The sequence below is a fragment of the Haliaeetus albicilla genome, chromosome 3 (assembly GCF_947461875.1).
Source record: "Haliaeetus albicilla chromosome 3, bHalAlb1.1, whole genome shotgun sequence".
Lineage (NCBI taxonomy): Eukaryota > Metazoa > Chordata > Aves > Accipitriformes > Accipitridae > Haliaeetus > Haliaeetus albicilla.
In genome coordinates this window covers 67,333,902-67,358,076 of record NC_091485.1, presented here as the reverse complement: position 1 = coordinate 67,358,076, position 24,175 = coordinate 67,333,902, and the positions used below count along the sequence as shown (strand labels likewise).

Here is a 24,175-nt window from a genome sequence, read left to right as displayed (position 1 = left end):
CAAATCGCTTTCCTTCCAGACTCACATCTAAACAGAGAAAAAAGCAAGATTAATTTCTTTATACTCTAGTTTAACTGACCTTGCATACATATCCCTAGTGATCATTTTAAACTGCTTCCATAAATAGATCCTCAAACAACTTATAAAAATAATTTTAAAAAGCAGATGGTTTAAAATACAAATCGCTGAAGCCTACATTCTGTTATAGGTTTATTACTGCTTCCTCTCAAACATTTCCTTTAGTCCACTGCATTTCTTGATTTTTATCCGGCCAGCTGTCTGTTGACCTTTAATTGCTGCTTGACTGTCCTTCAAAATTCTCAGTGGATTATTAGTTTCTCTTGTAGATAATGTACAGTATGTGCTGGGGGGCGGGGGGGGTGTCTATGTGTGCATGTGTGTATATATAATTATATGTATATCATGAGAAACATAACCTCAGATCTCTAAAATTACTAGATTTATTTTTTTTAACATACACAATAATAGGTGCTTTCTACTTTTTGATAATTGTGGATAGGGCCAAACATACTCCGGACACGACCTTTTAGTTCTTTTCTACCCTCTTTTTGAAGGTCAAGAGTATATTCATTTCTGTAGGAAACACCTGGATTATAAACAAAGCTAGATTCAGAAATTTTGCTATGAAGAAACACGCATCTAACTTCAGTCTAGTGTTTAGCAACAGTCTTCAGTCATTTTTTTACTTTGGGAAGGCTGAGTTGGAAGGTCTTGATACTATCTGCTGCTTCTTCTGTACAGAAAAGTTGTTTCTGAATACTTGAAAAATATGCTATTCTTGTTCTGTTTATGCATTTACCTGGAAACATCAATGTTGCAATAGCGATTGTCAGGAAAAAAACAGAGATAAATTTTTTTATTGCAAACCAAAAACCCTATTAGACTGGTTGTTGTTCTTGGGGAGGACACATGGGGATGAGATGAGTTTTATTGGCTTAGAAATACTGAAGAAAAATAAGAGGAATCTGAGTGAGAGTCTGATCCATCTGAGATTAATGAATACTTCTGTTTCCTTCATTGGATCCAGAAGTCACCCATGATGCCAGATTTTTGTGTAGCCTCATGAGTTTCTTCAAAACTGGGAATCTCCAGCAAACAAAATGCCTTAAAAGATCATAAGAAACTGCTGAGATCCAGAAAAAGAAGTAGTAGTAGAAGATTGGACAACCTGTCTTATTGTATTAGATAGAAGACAAAACAATTCTGTAAGACTTGAGTAATTTTTAAATTATTTGAAAGAACACTAGAAAGTATTACCAGCAGCTTTTTGACTGGTGGTATTGAGAAATAAAGCAAAGACATTTTTTTTAAAAAGGGAAGGAAAAAAAAAAGACTAGTACAGATAAGAAAAAAGAGGAAGAACAGCAGTCATAAGGCCGTTTTTATAAACTATTGACTTTGAATTAATGTACTGTATTTACCGATTTGAATTGTTTATTTTTAAGTGTAGAGCCTGGCAGGAAGGCCTGGCGACCAGCTGGGCACTTCTTGTATAAACAGCACCAGTCATTAGGAATGTGTCTGTTGTTACGCTTGTGTTAAATGGGCCTTGTGCTGATGACTGGGAAGAGCTGACGCTGTGGTGCTTCTTGCTTTGACTGTCTCACAGATGACACCAATGACATGCAGCCTTGGACAGTGGGTTCCTTCTAGCTAAGGAAATGCAACCAAAATAAGTTATTGCTCTTACAGTTTAGAAACTTGTAATGTGGAAATCTGTATCAAACTAACAGCTGGCTCAGTCATGTTGTGTTTATTTTAATTGCATCTAATAATTTTTTAATTGTTATTGCATAGTTGAGTTTTATTCAAATTCTGCCTTTTTAACAAACTAATCAAATTGTAACCCTGAAAGAAATTGTCAACAAATGTCAGAATAAATGTTGTCTGTCTGAGTTAAATGATCATTCTGTGTGTTTAACCAAACATTACTATAATATTAGAAGCAAGATACTGCCGCTTATTTTTTTAATAACATTGGACTTCATCAGAAAAATTGCAGAAGAATGCCATCTAGTGTGGGTTCTTGTATTTTATCATATAACTGGAGAGAGAGAGATTAATGTAAATACTGTTTTCAGCATGTGAACTATGGAGCAAATTTGTATTCAAATTTTCAATTTCTTTTATTTTTAAGGTTGATTTTTTCAATATTTTTTATGCATTTTCTTATAAGTACAAGTTCCCAGATTATTCTCTGCCCATAAAAATTTAAGAAACATATGTGTATGAAGTATATAATACACAGTGCTCATATACCTGTTCAGGCTCTGAATCTGTATTGCAAGATTATATACATAAATTTCCCTCTGAAATCCTTTAAAGTTTGTCTCTGCATTATTATTTCAGTGCGAAATCATGAATTTCAATATGTAGTTCGTTTAGTTTGTTTAGATGACCATAGCCATTTTAGCACATTTTATAAGATCGATGATTTCGGATAATTGGGATATTGTAAACAGGAGATGGATTAAGAACACTGCCAATTTACACGTTTTTTACGTGGAAATATTTTAGGTTTTAGTTGCAGTAGATCTAAAACCATCTAAAATCACTATACCTGGGAGGATTTTTTTTTTAACTTGCTCTTTTTCTAAATTAGGCAACACTGCATCTGCAATGTGCTGGTCCTTAGCGTAACTGCTTTCCCCTCTTTACTTCCACCTGCAGGGTAGCAGTGACTGAGAGGGGTTTTTTTGTTTGTTTTTAATTAAAACATTACTGTGTAAACAAAAACTTGCAGAGTGGTTGGGGAGGCAGGGGAAACTGGTGCCTGAAGTATCATTAAAGAGTCTTGATTTGTTCCAGTCAGCAGTTGCTCTTAAAAATTTTATGTTGGCTATCAATATCGTTACTCTCCTGCCATCTTCTCTTCTTTACCCCATTTGTTGCCATGGCAATTTTCATTAATTTGGACATTACAGTCTGAGTCTGATTAGTGCACTGAGACCTGCATTTTGAAAGGCAACTAGACATCAACACATTCAAAAATGTGCCTGCTGTCTCCTCTATGGAGAGAGAGATGCACATTGGAGAAAGTAGTGATTATATTTTTCTCCTTTAATAATGAGAGAGACTTAAGGAAGATCTTGGGCACCAACTTTTAAAGCAGTTAAATTCACAGGAGCTTAATTGCACCCTTTCTCTTCCACAGCTTCTGCTTATTTGAGGAACCTGAGAACTGTACTGCTTTGGCTTTAAAATTGTTTACCAAAGGGACCTTAGAATTAAGACTTTTTCTCTTTGTCTTTTCTCATTCTTACTTACCTTTTCTCAAACCTTTCCTTCCTGTCTCTGACTTTTTCCCCCACTCAGTCTCTCCCACAATACAGTCCTTCCTTATATTCCCACTAATATTTTGTTCCTGACAATCTTTCTACAGTTTATAGATTAACTTGTATTTGCAAATGCAGATCTTCATTAAGGTCTTTATCTTGTGCTAGATGGATATCAGTATTGACTAACAGCAAAGAAGAAGCATTAAATATGGCATTCCGTGGAGAGCAGAGCACAGGGGAAAACAGTTTAGAGGATCTGACAAAAGCCATTATTGATGACATACAGAGATTACCCGGAAATGAAGTCTGTTGTGATTGTGGCTCACCAGGTATCTCAACTTGTTCATGTCATCAACTTCGTGTTGGGAGCAAAGTAATTTCTTTAAAGAAGTGTTTGTAGAGTGCAAACTAATTTTCTAAATGGTGTGTTGATCAGTCTTCAACCTGTTTTTAAAAGAACAAATATGACATACATTAGTTCCATTTAATTCACTAAAATATTTTTGTGTGTTGTCTGTGCTTACTTCCAGCAGTTCAAGCCCCTCTGGAGTTTGAACTGTTCTTGTTGCACTGTCTCTAGATGCTTGTTGCACTTGAATGGAAGTTGCTTGGCATCACTGATCCTGTGCATGCTACTAAGTAGAAGTGAGTAATGCTTAGACAATGATTGTGGAAAAACTGACCTGGCCAGGATCTTACTCTGAGGTTTTATCTTGGCATGAGACTACTGGAATTGCAGTATCAAAAATATTCAGAGGTGGAGTAAGTAGTCTTGTGCAAAGAATGAGACCCAGAGTTGGAATCTTATCAGATTCTGTCTTCAGAAGTACAGAGCTACAGGTCAGTTGTATGTTGCTTAGAGCTTGAGAATTCAACTTGTCATAGAGCTACTGAATCAATGTGGTAGTTGGCAGCTGTTACAGCTTTCACATCTAAAGAGACACTTCAAGAAGGTGATGTTCATTTGGAACTGAGTAGATAGTATGTATCTTGAAGATGCTTACTGTGTAGAACTGATCCAAATAAGAAATACCTAGATAAAAATACAAAGTGGAATATAATTATGTCAAATCCTGAAATCGGTTCATTCAGTTATTTCATCATGTGAAGTTACAGAAACTTTGGATTACAGTTTTCATTCATCTTTTAATTTATGGTGAAGTTTTAAGCTTCACTCCTGCACCCCAGCTTGCTGCTGTAAAACTCTTGACTTAATGCCTTATCAGTTACTATTTAAGATCAAGGAAGAGATTAATTTGAAGACATATATGTATAAAAAATGTCAGGAGCTTTTTCTTTTCCTTAAAAACTGGTCTTGCTTCTTATGTAGCATTCATAGTATAAGATCTATTCCAATATTACATGCAGATCTCCTCCATGACAGCAGGTTTTTGTGTTGTTTGTTTTTTTTAATTTGCTGGAGTAGCCAGCATTCCTTAAATTTTCTACAATTCTACATATTGGAAAATGCTATGGTCAATCTTTAATGAAGAAAGACTATTTAAAGTTTAAGAAGTAAAGATTAAAACTTGAGAGGTTACCAACAGTGGAATTTAGAAGATCTGTTCCTTTTAAAAACAGGAAACAAAAGTCTTACCTTCTTTATACAAGAAACAAATCCCAAATGTATTCAAATATGGTCATTCAGTATGGATTTATAAGACTAAATTCAGTGCCTTTGGGACTGCCCCTAAATCTGAAAATCTCAATTCCCTTCGTTGCAATTTGTGGTTAAATTTGCACTGCAGTTTGGAGAACAGTATGGAATATTCTTAGATTTATTTCCATTTGTTAAAATATTAAATGAGGATTCCTTTCAGAATACATTGGGATTTCTTACCACCATTGAAAACTTTTTCTTGGACTTTGATTAAATATTTTGTTTTTCAATTCTACAGATCCGACATGGTTGTCAACTAATTTGGGCATTTTAACCTGCATTGAGTGTTCTGGAATACATAGAGAAATGGGTGTCCATATTTCTCGAATCCAGTCTTTGGAATTAGACAAATTAGGAACGTCTGAACTCTTGGTAAGTTTCTTTAATTTGGATTTTTTTTTTTTTTTTTAGTCAAATGTTGACCTGTTTATAGGAAACATTCAGATGTATAATTTACAGTTAATTTTTTTCAAGGTATGGGTTTTGCAGAATGTCATCTTCATATTTTTGTATGTATCTTACAGGAGTGTTTTTGCTATTATGTATTCTTGATGCTTTTGACTACTTGTCACTTCTCACGTTCATTTCCTGAGGTTTTGCGGAATGAATATTGACATAAGTTGTGATTAGTGCCATCAAAATATTGTCTGTTATTAGCTAATCTTGTCCCTAAATCAGGACAGTCTAAAATTTCATGTAATTAAAAAAAGTGAAAGCTAATTTAACTTGACAAGTGAGAATGACCATTGCTAATTTTGTCAGAAAAATGTTGGATGAATCTTTTAATTTGATGGAAGAAACCCTGCAACAGTAAAGTTATGAAAGGAATTTGATGTGACAAAAAAAAAAAAGGAAAAAAATACAAACAAAAAACCCCAGTAACAGCAGGTTTATCTCCCCAGCTGTGTTTGGCCTGTGAGAACACACTTGTTAAAGAAGTTTTGTATGGGAGAATTGAGAGAAGTTGGAAGGCAATTCTGGATTTGTGTATAAGTTTAACATGAGCACTAGTGTTCTTTTTGAAATCTTGTTTGCAAAGTTACTATTAATTTAAATCAAATTTTATTAAGCATGACTTCCCAGTAGGTCTGAGCTTCTTTCCAAAAGTAACTTCCTGATCAGTGTACTAGCACTGTTTCAGTGTTCATGCTGCTAGCTCCTCATTCTGTTTCTATACTGGTGGCAGACTGTCTTGAAATACAAATAATTAGCTGTGACTGTGAAGTCTGTTGTATTAGTTCTGGGATGATAGGACTCATACTTGAAAAAGATCTTTAATTGCTTTATGTTTAAATGTAATCATCATGCTTTAATTTTGCAATCCTGTGTGTTCCATGTTTTATTAATAGTGTGGAAAATACACATTAGTAGTCCAATTTTTAGGTTGCTGTTAGATCCCCCAGAAAACCCACCCTCATATATATATATATTTTTTTTTATTTTTCTTCTTATTGCAGCTGGCCAAGAATGTAGGAAATACTAGTTTTAATGATATTATGGAAGGGAATTTACCTAGTCCTTCACCTAAACCCAGTCCATCAAGTGATATGTAAGTTTTGAATCTCTAAATTCTTTAACGATAAGTTTACTGTGGAATATATGTGATGTAAAATGTCTTAAACAGTAACCAAGCCACAGGAGGGCTAGGATGGCAGAAGACTGGGGATTTTTACTCCAACTGTGGAGTTTCTTGTCATGTAGTCACTTTCTAGCCATCTCAGCTTTTAAGTTAGGTTTTCAAGATTCATTACTTTGAATCTTGAATGTTTCTGAGTTTTGTAGTATGGCTTTAAGTGATAAACAAAGTTGGACTAAATGATGCTAGCTTCAGGTACTGTCCTGAGATGGTAACAAGGTTTTTCTTCCTTTCCCTGGTGTAGGAGTCACACAGAGAGCATAACACATGTGGTTTTGCTACAGAAGACCTTTTAACCTATTATGCTGTTTTCTAGCTGACTTAGTATTTTTTCTTTTATTCTGTTTTCAGCATGTTTTTTATGCTTATCTTGTTTTAAACATGTAGATATGTTTCCATGAGAAATCACACTTCAGGCTTTGTTTTTTCTTTGGTCTTAGTCCCCAGTGTCAGAGTAATTTTCGTATGTAACGAAGGCAGGGTAAAATTGAATATGTACCTTATTTTGGGCTTGTTTGCAAGAAAGATGTGCATTATAATAGTAACACACTCTTTATCTGATAGTTTTCTTCTCAGGTCCTGAGTTTAGCAAGGTGATTTTTAAATTTAAGCAATTGACACATTTTTCTAAAAATTTCTAAACCAAGCTCTCTTTCATACCCCACAGGACTGCACGTAAAGAATTTATCACTGCTAAATATGTAGATCATAAGTTCTCTAAGAAGACTTGTGCATCTGCAGCAGCTAAACTGAATGAATTACTTGAGGCTGTCAAATCCAGGGATTTACTTGCACTAATTCAAGTCTATGCAGAGGGGGTAGAGCTAATGGAGCCACTGTTAGAGCCTGGACAGGTAAGCTTATCAGGTAAACAAAGCAGAGTATTTTAAATAATGTGTATTTGTAAAATGTCCAGGACCTGGGACTGCTACCTTAGATGCTAAAACAAGAGAAATAACAGATGAAAATGGTGGTTTTTTTCTTCCTTTCCTTAATGTGGCATCCTTGTGGGGAGGGAAAAGATGACTGTATCTGTTGTCATCAGTTGGTCTAAAGGAGTGTGAAATGCAATAGTAATATCATACACTGTTCTAGGTGCAACTATAGTATGTTGAAAAGCACCTGTTCTGCAGTAAGTTTCTTTTAGGAATAGGCCCAAAGAGAGAAGGCTAGACTTTATAACCCAGGGTCACTTGATACCACAGACAGTATCATATCTGCTTTTAAAGTAGTTGCTGAAGGAACACATTGACTGTATACAAGTCTTTGTTTACTCTGTATGAGGAAAGAGTAAATCTGATGCCTTCACAGCTTCTGATGAAACTTTTACAGACATAAAATTTCTTTCAACCAGGAAGAGAGTTTGGTTTGTTTTTTTTTTTTAATAAAGTTCTGAATATTTGATCTTTGTTCTGAAGTCAGTAACAGTTTTTCAAAAAAAATAGTCCAGGTTGACCTCAAGTATCCAGGTAGAAATGTTGCTCAAGAGCAACGTAACCTGTTTTTATAGGTAATTGATGCTGTGTAACCACTTGGTTGGCAATGTTTTTTCCTGTTACTTTTGAACCCAACTTGGAGAGATCTCAGAGAATGTTTTCAACAAGTTCTGTGAAAATAGCAAACTTGGCAAAGGACAGAGTGCCTGTCTGTATCGAGTGGAGGGAATAAGTTCAATATAGTCTTGGCACTTGAGATATCACAGAGTGTTTATCATGGAAACACATTACAAATTCTCTAACTACAAGGTATACTTTCTATATTTGTCGTCCAGAGCAGTTACCACAATTAGCTCCTTAGCGTTTCTCAGCTATTAAAGTCAGTGATACCTAGAAGGGTATGAACACCAATTGAAATGTAGTCTGCAGACAGGACATTTATAGCAGTATTCGCCGCTGTAAATTTTCTCTAATGTTTATTAAAGTCATGGGTTTTTAATAAGTTGTGACTTTAATTCTAAATATATGTACTATACTATACTTTTTTAAATGCCCTTTATGATCAATAGGAGTTAATGAAATCTGCATTTAAATTAATCTCTTATGCAACTTTTAAACATATATGTATGTTATATATAGAGAAAATAAAGTATGATTCAGTTCAAGTTCAACAAGGAGAAGGAAGCCCTGTATCTGGGGAGAAGCAACCCCATGCACCAATATGTGCTGGGAACCACCCAGCTGGAGATCAGCTTGGCAGAAAAAGACCTGGGTTTCCTGGTGGATGCCAGGTTGAACATGAGCCAGAAGTGTGCCCTTGTGGCAAAGGCGGCCAATGGTATCCCAGGCTGCACTAGCCAAAGTATTGCCAGCAGGTTGAGGGAAGTGATCCTTCCCCTCTACTCAGCACTGGTGAGGCCAGAGCTGGAGTACTGTGTCTAGTTCTGGGCTCCCCAGTACAAGAGAGACTTGGACATACTGGAGAGGGTGCAATGAAGGGCCACAAAGAGTTTGGAGCACCTGATGTATGAGGAAAGGCTGAGAGATCTTGGACTGTTCAGCCTGAAGAAGAGAAGGCTCAGGAGGATCTCATCAATGTATATAAATACCCGAAGGGCAGGTGCAAAGAAGACGGAACCAGGCTCTTTTCACTGGTGCCCAGTGACAGGACCAGAGGCAATAGGCGCAGACTGAAACACAGGAGGTTCCCTCTGAACATCAGGAAACACTTTTTTACTGTGAGGGTGACCAACCACTGGCACAGGTTGCTCAAGGAGGTTGCGGAGTCTCTATCCCTGGAGATATTTGAAAACATTTGGACATGGTCCTGGGCAGCTTGCTCTAGGTGGCTCTGCTTGAGCAGGGGTGTTGGACTAGATGAATTCCCCATGTTCCTTCCAACCTCAACCATTCTGTGATTCTGTAAGAGATTTGATGTTTGTAGGACTATGATTTTTGTGATTTTTATTTTTTTTTTTTTGTTCCCCCCCCCGGTTTTGTAGGAAATAGTGTTGTGGCTATGCTTGATGCTCACCAAGGCGTCATAAAGCAACAAGTACTGTAAACTCACTCAGTATTCTTTTACAGGATCCCTTTTAATTACTAGTAACTAAAATGGTTAAAGGCTCCTCGGGATTGTTCCATCCAGCTGGGAAAAAGGACTGGTTTTGAGAAGGCTATGATCTCAGAAAGTGTGATATCGCTTCCTTTGAAGCACATGGTGTCTTTTAGAGATCAGAAAGGCAATAACTGTTTTCATCATAATTTCCTAATATTTTTCTGTTGAAAGAGTTGTAAAAGAGTGAGTGACATATATCTCCATAGGTATGATATTATAAGCTTTGCAGAAGTAAGACATAAAAATCTAACTTCTATTTACATGTGTTTAGGAGCCGGGTGAAACAGCACTTCATTTAGCAGTCCGGACTGCTGACCAAACCTCTCTCCATCTGGTTGACTTCCTTGTACAAAACTGGTATGGATTGCTCATTTTTCATCAAATTGTGCATTGAAAATGCAGATGTTCAAAGCTGTCCTTGCAGTGGTTTGGACAGTGTTTGCTCATCACTTATAATCGTTCTCCTTAGGTATGTTTCAAAAGAGCATAATTTAATACCTTTGAGTTGACCTTTGTGTTCCTAATTGAGTAGAGAGAGGGAAAGAAATGTAGATTAAAAACATGGAAAGCAGTTACATAAAAATAGGATGAAAGGAAAAACTATGCAGAGCAAAAGAGAGCATTGATTTAGAACACATGAAACAATGCAGATGAATGGTTCAGGTAAAGGAGGGATGACAACTAAGCATTCCAAATACAGGACACATGCAAAGAAATTGTAAGAGTAGAAAAAAAGGAGCTTTCTCAGAAAATTATGAATAGAAGTTGGACTGACTTTGAAAAAGTTGTTCTAATAGTTAATAAGCTGTATCAAAGCTATTGACAGCATAGTCTTCTTAACTAGTAATTTTCAATATATAGGTTGTCTGAGCTATTCCTTGTTGTCAAGAGATGTGTTCATAGAAGTGAAAAAACCTTAATGAAAACAAACAAAAAAAATTGCATGGTGTAGTGGTACAACATTATTTTTTATACGTTTCACAATATAGGTAATGACTAAATGAGATCAATTCCAGTCCAATTCTATATTAAGTGAAAGAAGCAGCAGTCGCTTCCTGTGTCAGATGGTGGTTTTTACAGAACGATGAGAGAGCAGGGTTGGGGAAGCACAGAAGATTCATCATAACTTGTTTGAGCTGGCGGGGGGAAGGCTTGAGGATTTTTTTAGTTTTTGTTTTTCCATCAGCATAGCAAATCATACCTGCTATTGAAATGCAGTCGGTGAATACTTATTTCTTTTCCTTCCCCTCTCTTGTAGTTTATGTAGCATTGTATGTAGGGAGTGTGAGAGAGAAAGTTTGGTCTTCTGGTAACAGGACAGACTTGGAATCCATGTTCCATTCCTGACAACATCTCTTGGGCTACGTGGACTAGCTGTGTAACCTTCACTTAAACTTTATTCTACCACTACTCCTTCATGTTAAATGGAGTGCTGACTATTGTAGGGAGTGTTATTAAAGTAAAAAATAAAATAAAAACTGAGATACTTATATTTGTAAGCTGTTTGAGATCATAATTTGGAAAATGTTTTAGAAGCCCAAATTATTATTCTGAGTATTATTAAAGGATTTGTTATTTTGCATGATTATTTAAAATTATTTTGTTTAGTTATGAAGCTTCATAGTTTCTTCAGATGGCTATCATCTTTTACATGTTTCTGTCAGCTGTCTGTATTTTTGTCTCAATCTCAACTTTAAGAGCATCTTCACAGCCATATGGGCTCTGCACCTACTGTTCAGTATGGGTAATACTGAGTGGAGGAAAAGCTGTCATCTTCCGAGCTTTTCTTTTCATTTTTATAAATGTATTATATTGATCCCAGTATGTCAGTAACTTTTTTGAGAAACCTTGTTTTAAAAATTGAAATCTGAAGGAAGTACAGTTTTAAAAAGCCCTTTGAACTCCTTTGCACAGTTTGTCTTTCCCTAACTCAGTGTCTATCCTTGTATTCCTTCTTATGACTCTCTTATGCATCCTCACAGCCACCTTCTTTATAGTTCCTTGAATGCATGGGACTTATTAACCTAACTGTATCAAAATGATTTTTTCAGATACTCTTTACTGGGCTAATTTAGCATGTTTGAAAAAGAAAATTCCAGTAAAGTGGCAGGTGGAAAACAACTGGCATGACCTTACAAAGGATTAGGTTTGAATCTCTGAGTTTCACAATTTGAGTTTCACTTTTTTGTTGTTTTGGTTTTTTTTTTTTCCTTGAATGAACATTTGTAGATGCTCTGTCCTTTTCAGCCACAGCTCAGGAATTTCCAGTATGCTAGGAACTATTCTTAATAGTCTTTGAAAGTAATTTTTAATTTAAAAATATTTCTTTCTCCTCCTACTTCATATTTGTTCGGTAAAGTATTTATGCATTTATTATTTATAGGGATGCTAGATCTGAAATGAAGAGCACAGCATAGAATACTTTTCTTGATTGTTTTTTCTTTTGTGTTTAGTGGAAACCTGGATAAGCAAACAGCATTAGGTAATACGGTTCTACACTACTGCAGTATGTATAATAAGCCTGAGTGTTTGAAATTGCTTTTGAGGGGGAAGCCAACTATTGATGTAGGTAAGTTCATTATTTAAATTAGGAAATAAAGATTTCCTAAAATTTCTTTCCATTATTTTAACCACTTTTATTTATGTCCCACTGTGTTAAGTGAACTTTTAAAAGGAAAAATAAAATTGTATTAGAAAGATGAAGACTTTACCACCAGCAAGCCTAAAGGAAGCAGTCAGTTAAGAAATGGGACTTAAATTCTTAGAAGATAATAGGGACAAAAATTTTCTAATACAAAATACTAATGAAAACCCCTAGTTTTTCTGCAGTTTTATTTCTGACACATTGTAAGTGTCCTGGAATTTAGGTTTGTTGTTTATATTGTAAAATTCATCTAGTACTTGTGTGTTAGAATGCTTCAAATGGCTGCTCACATTAATTCCACTCTGGATGTATGTGGGCTTTGTGTACACTACAGTTAATTCTTCTTTTAATGTTAATGTCGGTTGGCACTGTGACTTCACCCAGCATGCCCTAGCCACCACTGTAGCTCATTAGGGAAGGGATTAGCTTTCTCAGCTGCCTTTCTTCTTCTGTTTACCATCTACATGTGTAAGATAGGTAAAACATTTGCTGTACCTAAATCAGTCCGTTTTCATCATGGCTTGGCAAAAGTTTAATTAAAAACAATCTGTGTAAACTGTTTGCTCACACTTAGGGTAATTTCTCGTTTACTAGATGCTCTCCTTTCCCCGCCATATTTTGAGTGTTAGGAAGGCTTGTTAGGCTCAGGAGCTAAAGTGTCATCAGCATGTCTATAAAACATTTGCATTCTCTCAGTTCTTGGTATAGGAGGGAAGCTTTCTGAACAGTTGGTGCAAACTGAAGAGTATGAACTTTTATTTCACCCTTTCTCCTCATTGCCATCATTTTCCTCCACTGCTCAGTAAAAAACTGTTGCATAAATTTAAGTTCATAACTCAGTGGCAGAAGTCATTGGTTTCCTTGGCCTTTTTAATACATCCTTAGAATATGTTCTAATATTATCATAAGTCAAAGAATTTGCTGTGAGCTTTTTTTAGCAGGTATGTCCCTAATTAAGAAAATGGGAAAGCTATCTGAACAAGCTTAAGCCTGTTTATTGGCCCTTCCATTGAACTCTCTCCTAGGTAGATGCCGGAAGAGTGTTCTTACCTTTTTGGTTGTTTGTTTTGGTTGTTTGTTTGTGGGTTTGGTTTTTTTTGGGGGGGGGGGGGGGGGGGGGGTGTTGTGTTTGTTTGTTTGTTTTTTTAATGCTCTCACATAGGAACTGTATTATCTTCTTTAGTCCTTGAAATATCAGATTTATACTTAAAGGTTGAAAGTTTGGAATTTATTTAGTCTCTTAGGCTGTTTGTGTGTTAACTTAAGAAATACTATTACCTTCATTCCTTTTCATATTAAAACTCCTGAGCCATCTCAGATTGATCTCTCTGTAAGGAGCCCTCCTTCTTCTAGGGATCTTAATTCTTTCAAATTCATAGGCTTTTCTAGATGACTGCTTTGTATTTTCTAGAATTCATGACTGGCATTCTATATGTAATATTACACATAGACATATTTGCTTGTGAGACCTCGGTTTGACTGTTTTCAGTTCCCAATCACAGAAATGCTTTACAATCTGGCTATGATGTAGAGCATACTCTATTCCAGCTCCATGGCATTTACAGCTATACTGTAAGAGTGAATTTTACCTAAGGTTTGTCCACATAAGGTTGGGGTGTGGGGGCTGTTTTTATTTCTTGAGACTTGCTACTGAGCATCTAGGAAGGATCCCATTAGATGTGCCAGAGGAGCTTCCAGAGTGCTTGGATATGACCTTCTTTCTGATCAGGCATTATTTTAAAAAGTAAACTCATTTTGTAGCCTTTATAAAGAAGAAATAGCTAGAAAGTTTTAAAATTTATTCTTGTTCAAATGTCATCTTAGAATAGGACTTCTGTCTTCAAATTCAGGCTTCAAACCGCTACATATTAATCAAAGGAAAACATGCTTGGATCAACTTTAGCTTTTTTTTTTTTTTTTTAAATCTTAGAATATTTTTTTTCTTTAAGCTATCTTACCCTGTCTGCTTGCTTTTTCTGCTTATTCATGTAAGAGTTTTACTGGCAAAGGAGTTGAGTGGAGATTGAAATGACTAAATTTCTTTATATTCTCTGCTAGGATGGTTAGGAGGGATTTGGGAACTGTCCCAGCAGATGCTGCTGTTCAGAAAGAACCTGATGAAATGCATGAGCACTTAGAGTGGAATCTTAAAGAGCTGCAGCTGCTATAGAGTAAATAGACGTTTTTGATCACTTTTAGAAGTTACTCTGCTAAAAATAGTGAAACTTAATGAATTGATTCTTTAGACATCTCAAAGAATCACTCTCTTTTTCTTTTTTTTTTTTTTTTTTTCTAAATTGTTAAATTTTGTAGTAAACCAAGCTGGAGAGACGGCTCTGGACACAGCAAAAAGAGTGAAAGCTGTCCAGTGTGAGGAACTGGTAAGAACCAGGGGGGAAGGCAAGGGGGGAATCTTTACTTCTTTAAAGATATCATATACTTAAGATATCATTACCACTGTATCTTAAACCTGGTATTGCTGCCAGCTGGCTGTGCACTGATCTGAAGGCCTTACCACAGATGAGTATTTTCTAACTTCAAAAACACAACAGTCATTTTCTTTGTAACAGTTTAAGCTCTATTGGAAGTACTTAGTTATTTTAATCAGTGTATTTGAAGACCTTTAATACTGGAGGGTGAGGTAATGGAATACCAATTCATGCATCATTCTAGGACATTTGGGCTTCATCACCTCAGAAGTTCTTATAGACATTTCTATCAGGAGTGCAAAACAACCCCTGAAGTATTAAATCTATCAAGACCTTTTAGGTCTGGATCTTTGTTTGACTTTTCCTGCTTTGGCTTTTTCCAGTTTATTTAATGGGACAGATAGTTGAAAGATTGTGAAAGTCGTCTTAAAAGGAGAATTGAAACAACTTGAAATTAAACCTCCTCAAAGGAGAAAGAAGCAAAAGTGTCATGTCTGGAAGTTAGGGTATCAAAAAAATGTAAACCACCAGCTTCTGTGGGACTTTGTCTCTGTATTGAACGTGATCAGAGCAAGAACTTTCTGGAATTTTGAGAATATATGAGTGACGTGAACAGGTGCCACTCAAGAAAATTACTGGAGTTCAAGAAATAAAGGTGTTACAGTTAAAGTACTCTTCTGAAGCAGTTAGCCAGGAATAAGGATTCTACATCAGACCAACAAGCTTGTTTGTTCTTAGCCCTCTGAGGTGCCTCTGACCAGCATGCATTTAGTAGGCAAGTGAACTGAAGTACTATCAAGGGATTAAAAAGTCTAAGTAGTGTGGTAGTTTCACATTCAAGACAAAACCAGAAGAATTTACAGAATAGTTGTCACTTGCTGCTTAATTCCATTTCTTAGAATTTTTTTGCCTCATTTTGATGATCCAAGAAGGGTATCTACTTTTCTCTGCAGCTGATAATTTTAATACCTTTCCTTTGACAATTGAAAGTTCTTGTCATGTATTAATTAATTATTGCGTAATCAAGAGAGCTTGTCCTTCACAAATCATAATGATTTCCCATATTTCTGGGGATGCAAGTCAACATTTTGCTATGGTTGATAAGGTGGTACTCTCACTGACTTCTCAATTACTCCCATGCCTGGTGTGTAAGTACTGTTTCCAGTGTTTTGAGTATTCTGTTCAGGTAAAAAACAGCTCAGCTGTACAACACACAATTGGTATGGATTGCTTTTTTCTTTGCAGTGTATATTTAATAAAGTAACATGTTCCATTAATGTGGACCAACTGATAGTGTTGTAGAACAAACAAAAACAAGTGGATATTATCAGTGATCTTATCTAGCGGTTAATTGTTTCGATTATTGTAATCAAAATTCCATGAATACCTCACTGATTATTTCAGTTAACTTTAATAGAGCATTTATGCCTTTTCTCTTTTTTTCATTTTGGAAGGGGAAAATTATTTCTGCATTTTTCTCAAAAGTGGCAATGAGATAAGGTTAAGAGTAAAAAAGAAATATGAGTGAGCTTGTTGTTTACCATGTGCAATAAAAAAGTACAAAATAAATATCTAGATGTTTGCAGTATGGTAGATGTACTAAGCTAATTTCTGTTGCATAGGTGGAGTCTTAACTGCGGAATTAAATTCAATTTCAACTCAAGTGTGCTCATTAATGCTTACATAACAGATTGAAAATACTTTGTTCTTCCAAATTTTATTTTGGGAAGATGGTTAAAAACTTTCCTGAATCAACGAGTACAAAGCAGACTACGTTTCAAAGGATATGAAGGAATAAATAATGATAGGAATCTAAGCATTGAAAAGGCGAATTTATGTCTTCAGAATAACCATGAACTGCAATTTTCTTTTATTGCTGATCATTGAAGTAGTAGATTTTTTAAAGAATGTGGTTACATTATCTGAGTTAGCAAAGCAGAGGAATTTTGTGCTTAAGACACATTGGCCTCATCCAGTGAGAGGGAGGAAAATATTTAAATAAAGGATAAATACCTTTTATTTCGATTGCAACACAAGGACTGTGATTTTGGAGGGGTAATAGTTGTTTGTACCAGAATTTATAGATAGGTTTTGCCTTTTCTTTTTGGAAAGGAGGCTCCAGATGCATTCTGCTTTTGTGCATATGCCTTCTCTTCTTGTCATCTTTTCAAATGGTTGTCAAACATGGCAACTTATACCTTTTTGAGAAAATCTTCCCTTTTTGTCTTTTACCTGTTTTTCTATACCTCAAGTAAATGAAGGATGTTTGTGTGATTGCCCTGAAATTGTTTCTTTTTAGTGTCTGGAAAAGTTTTAAACCTCTAAATATTTCAGTTTATTGCTTGCTGTTACAAAACTAACTTTGTTGAAACCAAAGGAACAGCAAATATTTTAACAAGAATTGTTATTTCTTTCAGCTTTCTCAAGCCAAGGCAGGAAAGCTAAACCCACATGTCCATGTAGAGTATGAATGGAATCTTCGGCAGGAAGAAATTGATGAAAGTGATGATGACTTAGATGATAAGGTAAGCATGAATTACTGATACGACTTTGCACAAAACCTGCCAAAATTTCTGTTCGGGGCGGGGGGGGGGAACGGGATGGGGACGACTGGTTTTGAGGTCTGTATTAAAGACTGCTGAAGTGCTTTTTTAATACAACCTAGTTGTTATGGACTTGAGTTTCAGAAGTTTTACTTTGACAAGACATACAATATAATATAAAGCAGTAAATGTAGATTACTTTGTTGTCATTTTATCCCCTTCTGAATTCTAGGTTGTTAATATTTAGCTGGAGGAAATCCAAAGCTTACATACTTATTTTTTCCATAAATTAATTAAAACCCTAGTTGAATCAATAACTATTTTTCAAAAACTGCTGTGCACTTTATTGCTGATTAAAAAAAGAAGTAATGGAAAGACAAAACTTGAGGGCATAGGATAATTGCCATCCTAGAACATGTGAAAACTTAGCTTTAGTGTCCTACTTCAGCAAGTCAGTTAATTACTCTGTGCTCTGTTTCTGTAATAAATGGGAATACACCTCTTCTATTTTATATATGTGCTGTAGAAAGAAATGTGGTCAACTTTTCATTTTTCTGTGACACTTGGGACTGAAAAATTCAGAAACCCAAATAATTTACATATCCTCCAGGACAGTAGAGAACAAAATGATTATCTGTGCAAGGAGACTCAGGAGGATGACTAATGCTATATTGGAGATAATAGGCTGCCTGAACCAGAGCTGCAATGAAACAGATCGTGCTCCATATGTAGCTATTAATATACAGCAGTCAAAAATCGCTGTGCAATTTCTTCAAAGAGCAGTTATTTACATTTAAAAGAAGAGACATACCACTGAATATATTGCTAGTTCAGTCAACAAATAAATCTGAAGTGTCAGAAGTGGTTATTTTATTTTTAATATGCATCAGTGGGGTTAGTATACTTGACCTTTGAGGATAACTGTCTGGACTGAGTAAAGAGCCATTTGAACTGAAAATTACTCTTATTCTAAAAACTTTACTAGGCTTTTATTTATATATTATTCAGTATATTATTATTGTGTATCTGATGCTTTAAGAATAAATCTAACTTTGTGTACATGATGATTTGTTGATGCTACAATCTTTATTTTTCAGTTAGAGGAGAGGATCTTTCAAGTTGGATCTCTAAGAAAGGGAGGAATGTGGGCTTTTGTCCAATAAAGAAAGAAATTATGTTCGCTAGAATATGTTCTGTTATATTCTTTCCCAATCCTATTAACTATATTTAGTATTTAGACAGCTGTATAATGTATTTGTTTTTCTATTCACAGCCTAGTCCTATAAAAAAAGAAAGATCTCCAAGACCTCAAAGTTTTTGTCACTCTTCAAGCATTTCTCCCCAAGACAAAATGACTCATCCTGCATTTAGCACTCCTAGAGACAAGCAAAGACTCTCCTATGGAGCTTTTACCAATCAGATTTTTGCTTCTACAAGCACAGATTCACCCACCTCTCCAACTGCAGATGCTCCTCCTCTTCCTCCTAGAAATGCAGGCAAAGGTAAGTCTTTTCAAACTACGCTTGCAAGCAGTAATTTTTCCACAGTTGTCAGTTGTCCTTCCTTTAACCAGGTACATTACAATGGTTCAAGATGTAGTGTGTTTTTCTTACTACATTGATGTGGTAAAATATACAATGCATGTTCAAAACTTAAAATAAACAAACAACCCCCCCACTCCCAAACCAAAACCACAACATCCATGGGGGACAATGCTTTGTAATGGACTCCTTCATAACAGCGTATGTGAATGGGTGAAAAAATAAAGTAATACTCTGCTAAATAAAAGTTTGTTCATTTTATGTAGAAATTCTGTTCATATTTTGGAGAAGTGTTTTTACGCATTTACAGTCCCCAAAATACAAGTGTTAGAAAAAGGCTGATGGTGTGTAGTGCTATATGATGATGTGCTGTGTAGCGTCTGGCAGAGAGGGCGAAGAAACAAAGCTTTGGTGGAGAGGAGGTGCGTGAAGACTCCCTCTCTTGCAGTCAGACAGTGTGTAAAAAGACAAATACCAGAATGACCTGTGAAGTGCTAAGCAGGTTGATATTAAAGTTCCTTCCCTCTCAGTGCATCTGGATTCTCCTCTTCCATTTTGGTGAGTGCTAGAGGGGTGTAAAGAAAAAATACAGGATGCAGAGAAGGATGCAGAGAAAATACCAAGCCTATTGCCAGATAGTTAACAAGTCACACACTGAAGATCTAAACTAAACATCGCCCATTCTTCCCTGAGTGAAACAACCATTTTGCTCTTGTAGAATTATCCATAAGGAAGGTTTGTGCTACAGTTCAATCAGTTTTGCAATCTACGTTTAGTTGAAATTAATGAGTTGCTTTTTCTTAGTAATAGTAGTGATGCTCTTGGTAGTGCTTGAAAGGGAAGAGGACTTATTTTCATAAGACTTAACTCTTACAGCTGTAGTGGAGGATGGTTCTTTGACCTAGACAGCTATAAATGTCAAGTTTAGAGGATGTATTTATGGAACAAAACCTGTTACTTTACTATCATTTGTGCAAATCTACTTTTTAGAACAAAAAAACTCTTCATCTTTTCCCTTTTTTAACTTTATTTAATTTAGAAATAGCCAAATTGTGTTTTTACAGTAGACTTCTGTCCTGGTTTTGGCTAGGATAGAGTTAATTTTCTTCCTAGTAGTTGGTATAGTGCTATGTCTTGGATTCAGTATGAGAAGAATGTTGATAATGCACTGATGTTTTCAGTTGTTGCTAAGTAGTGTTTAGACTAAGTCAAGGATTTTTCAGCTTCTCATGCCCAGCCAACAGGAAGGCTGGAGGGGCACAAGAAACTGGGAGGGGACACAGCCAGGGCAGCTGACCCAAACTGGCCAAAGGGGTATTCCATACAATGTGATGTCATGCCCACTATATAAACTGGGGGGAGTTGGCCTGGGGGGATTGCTGCTCAAGAACTAACTGGGCATTGGTCAGTGAGCGGCGAGCAACTGCATTGTGCATCACTTGTTTTGTATATTCTAATCCTTTATTATTGTTATTATCATCATCATCATTTTATTATTGTTATTATTAGCATTATTAGTTTCTCCCTTTCTGTTCTGTTGAACTGTTCTTATCTCAACCCATGAGTTTTACCTTTTTCATTCCGATTTTCTCCCCCATCCCACTGGCTGGGGGGGGTGGGGAGTGAGCGAGTGGCTGCGTGGTGTTTAGTTGCTGGCTGGGGTTAAACCATGACAACTTGTTAGAAAAAACTTTAGTTTTGATGAAGGCTACAGTATGCTTTAAGGCTTCAGCAGTTATGCTGAAGGATGCCCCTCTGTGTTAGCTCCGCTATAACTTCATATTTCATTTCTTCAACTGGTAGTTAACTTTTTTTTTTCAAAAATAATGAAGAAATGCTCTCAGTAAAAGGAACAGAACAGAGTGTGTTGGCATCAGATGTCTGCTTTTACATGGTTCAGATGCTGTGCTGAAGAACTACTGTTCCACCATCAGTCTTTGTCATGTACTGGCAACTTTCAAATGAATCCCTTGGCTCTCTTTTTTAAACGGGTTTGTTTTCCATTAAGAGGCAAAGCGATTTTGTCAGGGTATGCATTTTCACATGAGATTTCATAACCCACATTTCTTTGTATCAGTTTTATTGGGGATTCATTTGTATTCCTTGTAATTTTGTTATGTTGACCTTCCTGTTTGCTTGACAAGATTCTAACTTTTTCCTTCCTCTCCCCCATCTTTTTTACATGCTCTAACAGTCTGCTACTGATTGTCCATTGTCAGACACATTATACTGGCTTAGAAGTTCCTTCAGTCTGGCCTAGGATAACTTCTTTTGTCATAAAGTTGCAAGACTTGGAAACTAATCATGAATCCCATTTCCTTAAGAAGGTTAAGGAGCTTGCATCTTGTATTTGTCTGTACACTGCTTAGTATGTTGTCAGCTTTCAATGGATTATAATGAACATTATTTCAGCAAATTGTCTTTTTCTCCAGGAAGGGGAATATTTATGTGCATATTTCATTCTAAGTATGTATTCAAGTTTCAGAAATGTTAGGCATTTTCCTAGGTGTTCCTGTAAAGTCCTAGATGAGTGAATCAACACACCACCAAAGCTACTTGGAAAGAAATGAAGCGTTGAGTTCTTGTGTGTTTTCATGTCAAGGATTATGCAAAAGGTGTCAAGGATTATGCAGAAGAAATCCTTATTTATATTACAACAAAATAATATATTATTACAAAATACAGAGAACTATTGCCTTCTAATGTAACATTAACTGCTTCCTTGGAGTGGAAAATTCACAGTCTAAGTCTGAGAGAGAAGTTGAATGGAACTACTGTTAACATTGAAGTCACCAGGCTTCTCTGCTTCACACATGCCAAAATTTTACAGTCTGTGAGTGATGCTGTTTTTTTGGTTGATTTCCATTCAATAATATTGTAAAGTATTTAATCAGAGTTAGAAGTCTCCATTAAATACATGCCTATGTTACAGGAATAATTTAACAGACTCAAAAGGACAGGGGAACGAAGTGACAAATGCATAAAACATTAATCACTGTGGAAAAGTTGCAATAGAAGCATCATTGCAGATGTACTTACGCTTCATTATAAACTGTGCAATGCCTTGTTATCTTCCCCTCCTTCTAGCTCCCAAACAGATTGTTTAAAAGAAAAAGAAGCAGAGGCTCTCCACTTCCATAAGACACTGGTGACACATCTTAATTTTGAAACAGTCTGAGATGATTATTTTTTCCTACAGAAACAAAATTCTTTACAATTTATCTGCTCTTTTGAGGTTAGTAGTAATAGAGCATATCCCTTACATCAAAGTTTAACATACAAGCTTACTTATCAAATCCTTTTTTGTTAGAATAGTTCATTTTAATAGCTACCTATTTGATTTAAGATTATATGAAAACATAGAATTACATTTTGCACTAAGTTCCCGAAATAGCAGGAGTAAGAAGAGCACTGAACCTGTAATTAAATTTCAGCTTACCTTCTGTCCCCAAATGTAATCTGATCTTCATCCCTGCGCTTCTGTGAGGCCCCAGCAGATACTATGGGACCCAGTTAGAGCATGGAGACAGTCTGTAGGGAGTGGATAGCTGGTGGAATCCATATTTTAGAAGGAGGCAGAGGATTTTAAATTTTCATGGTTTTTATCCTTTGGGGCATACAGATAAAACTCTTTTCCAAAACATGTTGTATATTTTAACAAACACACCTCCCTTTAGCCCTCTGTAAGCTGGCTTCATTCACCAGTGAAGTTCCTTAGTAGCAAGGTTCTATGGTGTTTGCTGAGATGCCACAGTGGACTGGAAGCCATCAAGCCTGAACTTTGTGTTGGGGAGAGAAGGTAAGTTTAGAGCGATTTACATAATGCACACCACTCTTGCCCATGTTTTTTAGTGGATATGGTGTCTAAAAATTAGTTTGATTCATCATTAAAATTGTATAGGTACAATTGTTGGAGGATGTATATGTGGGGATTTTTTCAAGTTTCTCCATACATCATTACAATCTAAGTCCAGATTTTCCAGTTTGATAGCTTTTCAAAATATTCTTAAAAATGCTGGAACGTTAGTGTATTCTACTCCAAACCAGCTCATTTGTGGATACATCTTATTTTTCTGCTATCTCTGATACAGATTTAGTTAATCCTAGTAGAATGAAAAGTACTGAATGAGTACAGTAGCTGCATAAGCCAACCACTGTATGCTTTTTCCAGTAGTTTAAGCTTATTCAGGTTCAACTTACTTGTGTTGTCAGTCAAGTCTGTAATAGTCTGAAAATCATCTTTTTCTTTGGTCTTTCCAACTTATACCTGCATTATGACTCCAGACATCTAGCAGGTCTTCTGCCTGCTTTTTTACAAAAAGCTTCCCCCCCCCCCCCCCCCCCCCCCAAAAAAATCAACATATAAGTAGTTGCATGACTCAACACAGTAGCTAAATAAGCTTTTGCGCAACCTTAATTGCAAATCCAATGTGAGGGCAATGTTGCTAACTAGTTTTGTAGAAGTGTTAGGCAATCTAAGGCAGGTTTCCTTAATTTTAGCTGAAAGCGAATTCATTTTTGAATGGTTCTACCTATTTCTGTCACATGGGATGAACACGGAGGTTAGGGATCAGTTTTATTCACTGAATTAAGTTTGGATCTTCAGTACAAGTTTGCACATTTTACACTCTTTTTCACAGCTCTAATGTTAGGTACATAAACCCAGAAGGCACTTCCTTTGTGGCTGCAGTCCACCGATACTGCAGATACTATGTCATACAATCTGCTTCTTCACTTGATCAAACTCAATTTCTAAACAAATTAGCTTATTTGCATGGACTAGTAACTTCTAGTTGTCTTACTGCATTGCTTACAGGATTAGAAATCTTTTCAAGTCCACTAAATTGCTTTGTTCATATACCAGCGTTATCATTTAGCTTCGGTGTTTTTTCTGTCATAGGTGTCTGTATCAAGGCACTATCTGGAAAGCAATCATACAAGTCTCCATTTCTATTTTGTTAGACTAAACAAACCAAGCTATTTCACCTTTTCTGATAGAAGAGTACTGTCATTCTCCTATCATCCAAGTTGTCCTTTTGGCATACTAGCCCTTCTCTGTACCTTTGCTGTTTAAATCAGCTTTCTTAAATGCAACTGACTGGAAGCATAGGAACGGCAGCAAAACCTTTCTTTTTCTGCTGGAAATACTATATCGAAGCTATTTATTTTTTCATGGTTGCATCATACTATGGAGTGTCAGGCATTACACAGGTAGTCTCTACTACCATTTTCAACCAGAGTCTCTAATTTAAAGTACAAATGCTTTCTTAGTCTAGAATTTTAACTTTGCATATACTGTTGTACTTAATCTCATTTCTGTTACCTTAGTCTTTGAGGGTATCCAGCTTCTTCTATTTATTTTGAATGCT

At 36.0% G+C, this 24,175-nt stretch overlaps 1 protein-coding gene across 4 annotated transcripts in view; it reads left to right on the top strand.

Moving 5' to 3' along the window:
• The window catches only part of ASAP1 (ArfGAP with SH3 domain, ankyrin repeat and PH domain 1), a 191,726-nt gene that overhangs the window by 146,707 nt on the left and 20,844 nt on the right, over positions 1–24,175 (top strand). For all 4 annotated transcript variants that reach the window (XM_069780064.1, XM_069780066.1, XM_069780063.1 and 1 more), the window contains 9 exons: positions 3,465–3,628; positions 5,198–5,331; positions 6,417–6,508; positions 7,263–7,449; positions 9,921–10,006; positions 12,103–12,218; positions 14,607–14,674; positions 17,140–17,247; positions 18,539–18,767. In XM_069780064.1, the coding sequence (XP_069636165.1) occupies positions 3,465–3,628; positions 5,198–5,331; positions 6,417–6,508; positions 7,263–7,449; positions 9,921–10,006; positions 12,103–12,218; positions 14,607–14,674; positions 17,140–17,247; positions 18,539–18,767 (1,184 nt within the window). The remainder of the gene's footprint in view (positions 1–3,464; positions 3,629–5,197; positions 5,332–6,416; positions 6,509–7,262; positions 7,450–9,920; positions 10,007–12,102; positions 12,219–14,606; positions 14,675–17,139; positions 17,248–18,538; positions 18,768–24,175) is intronic.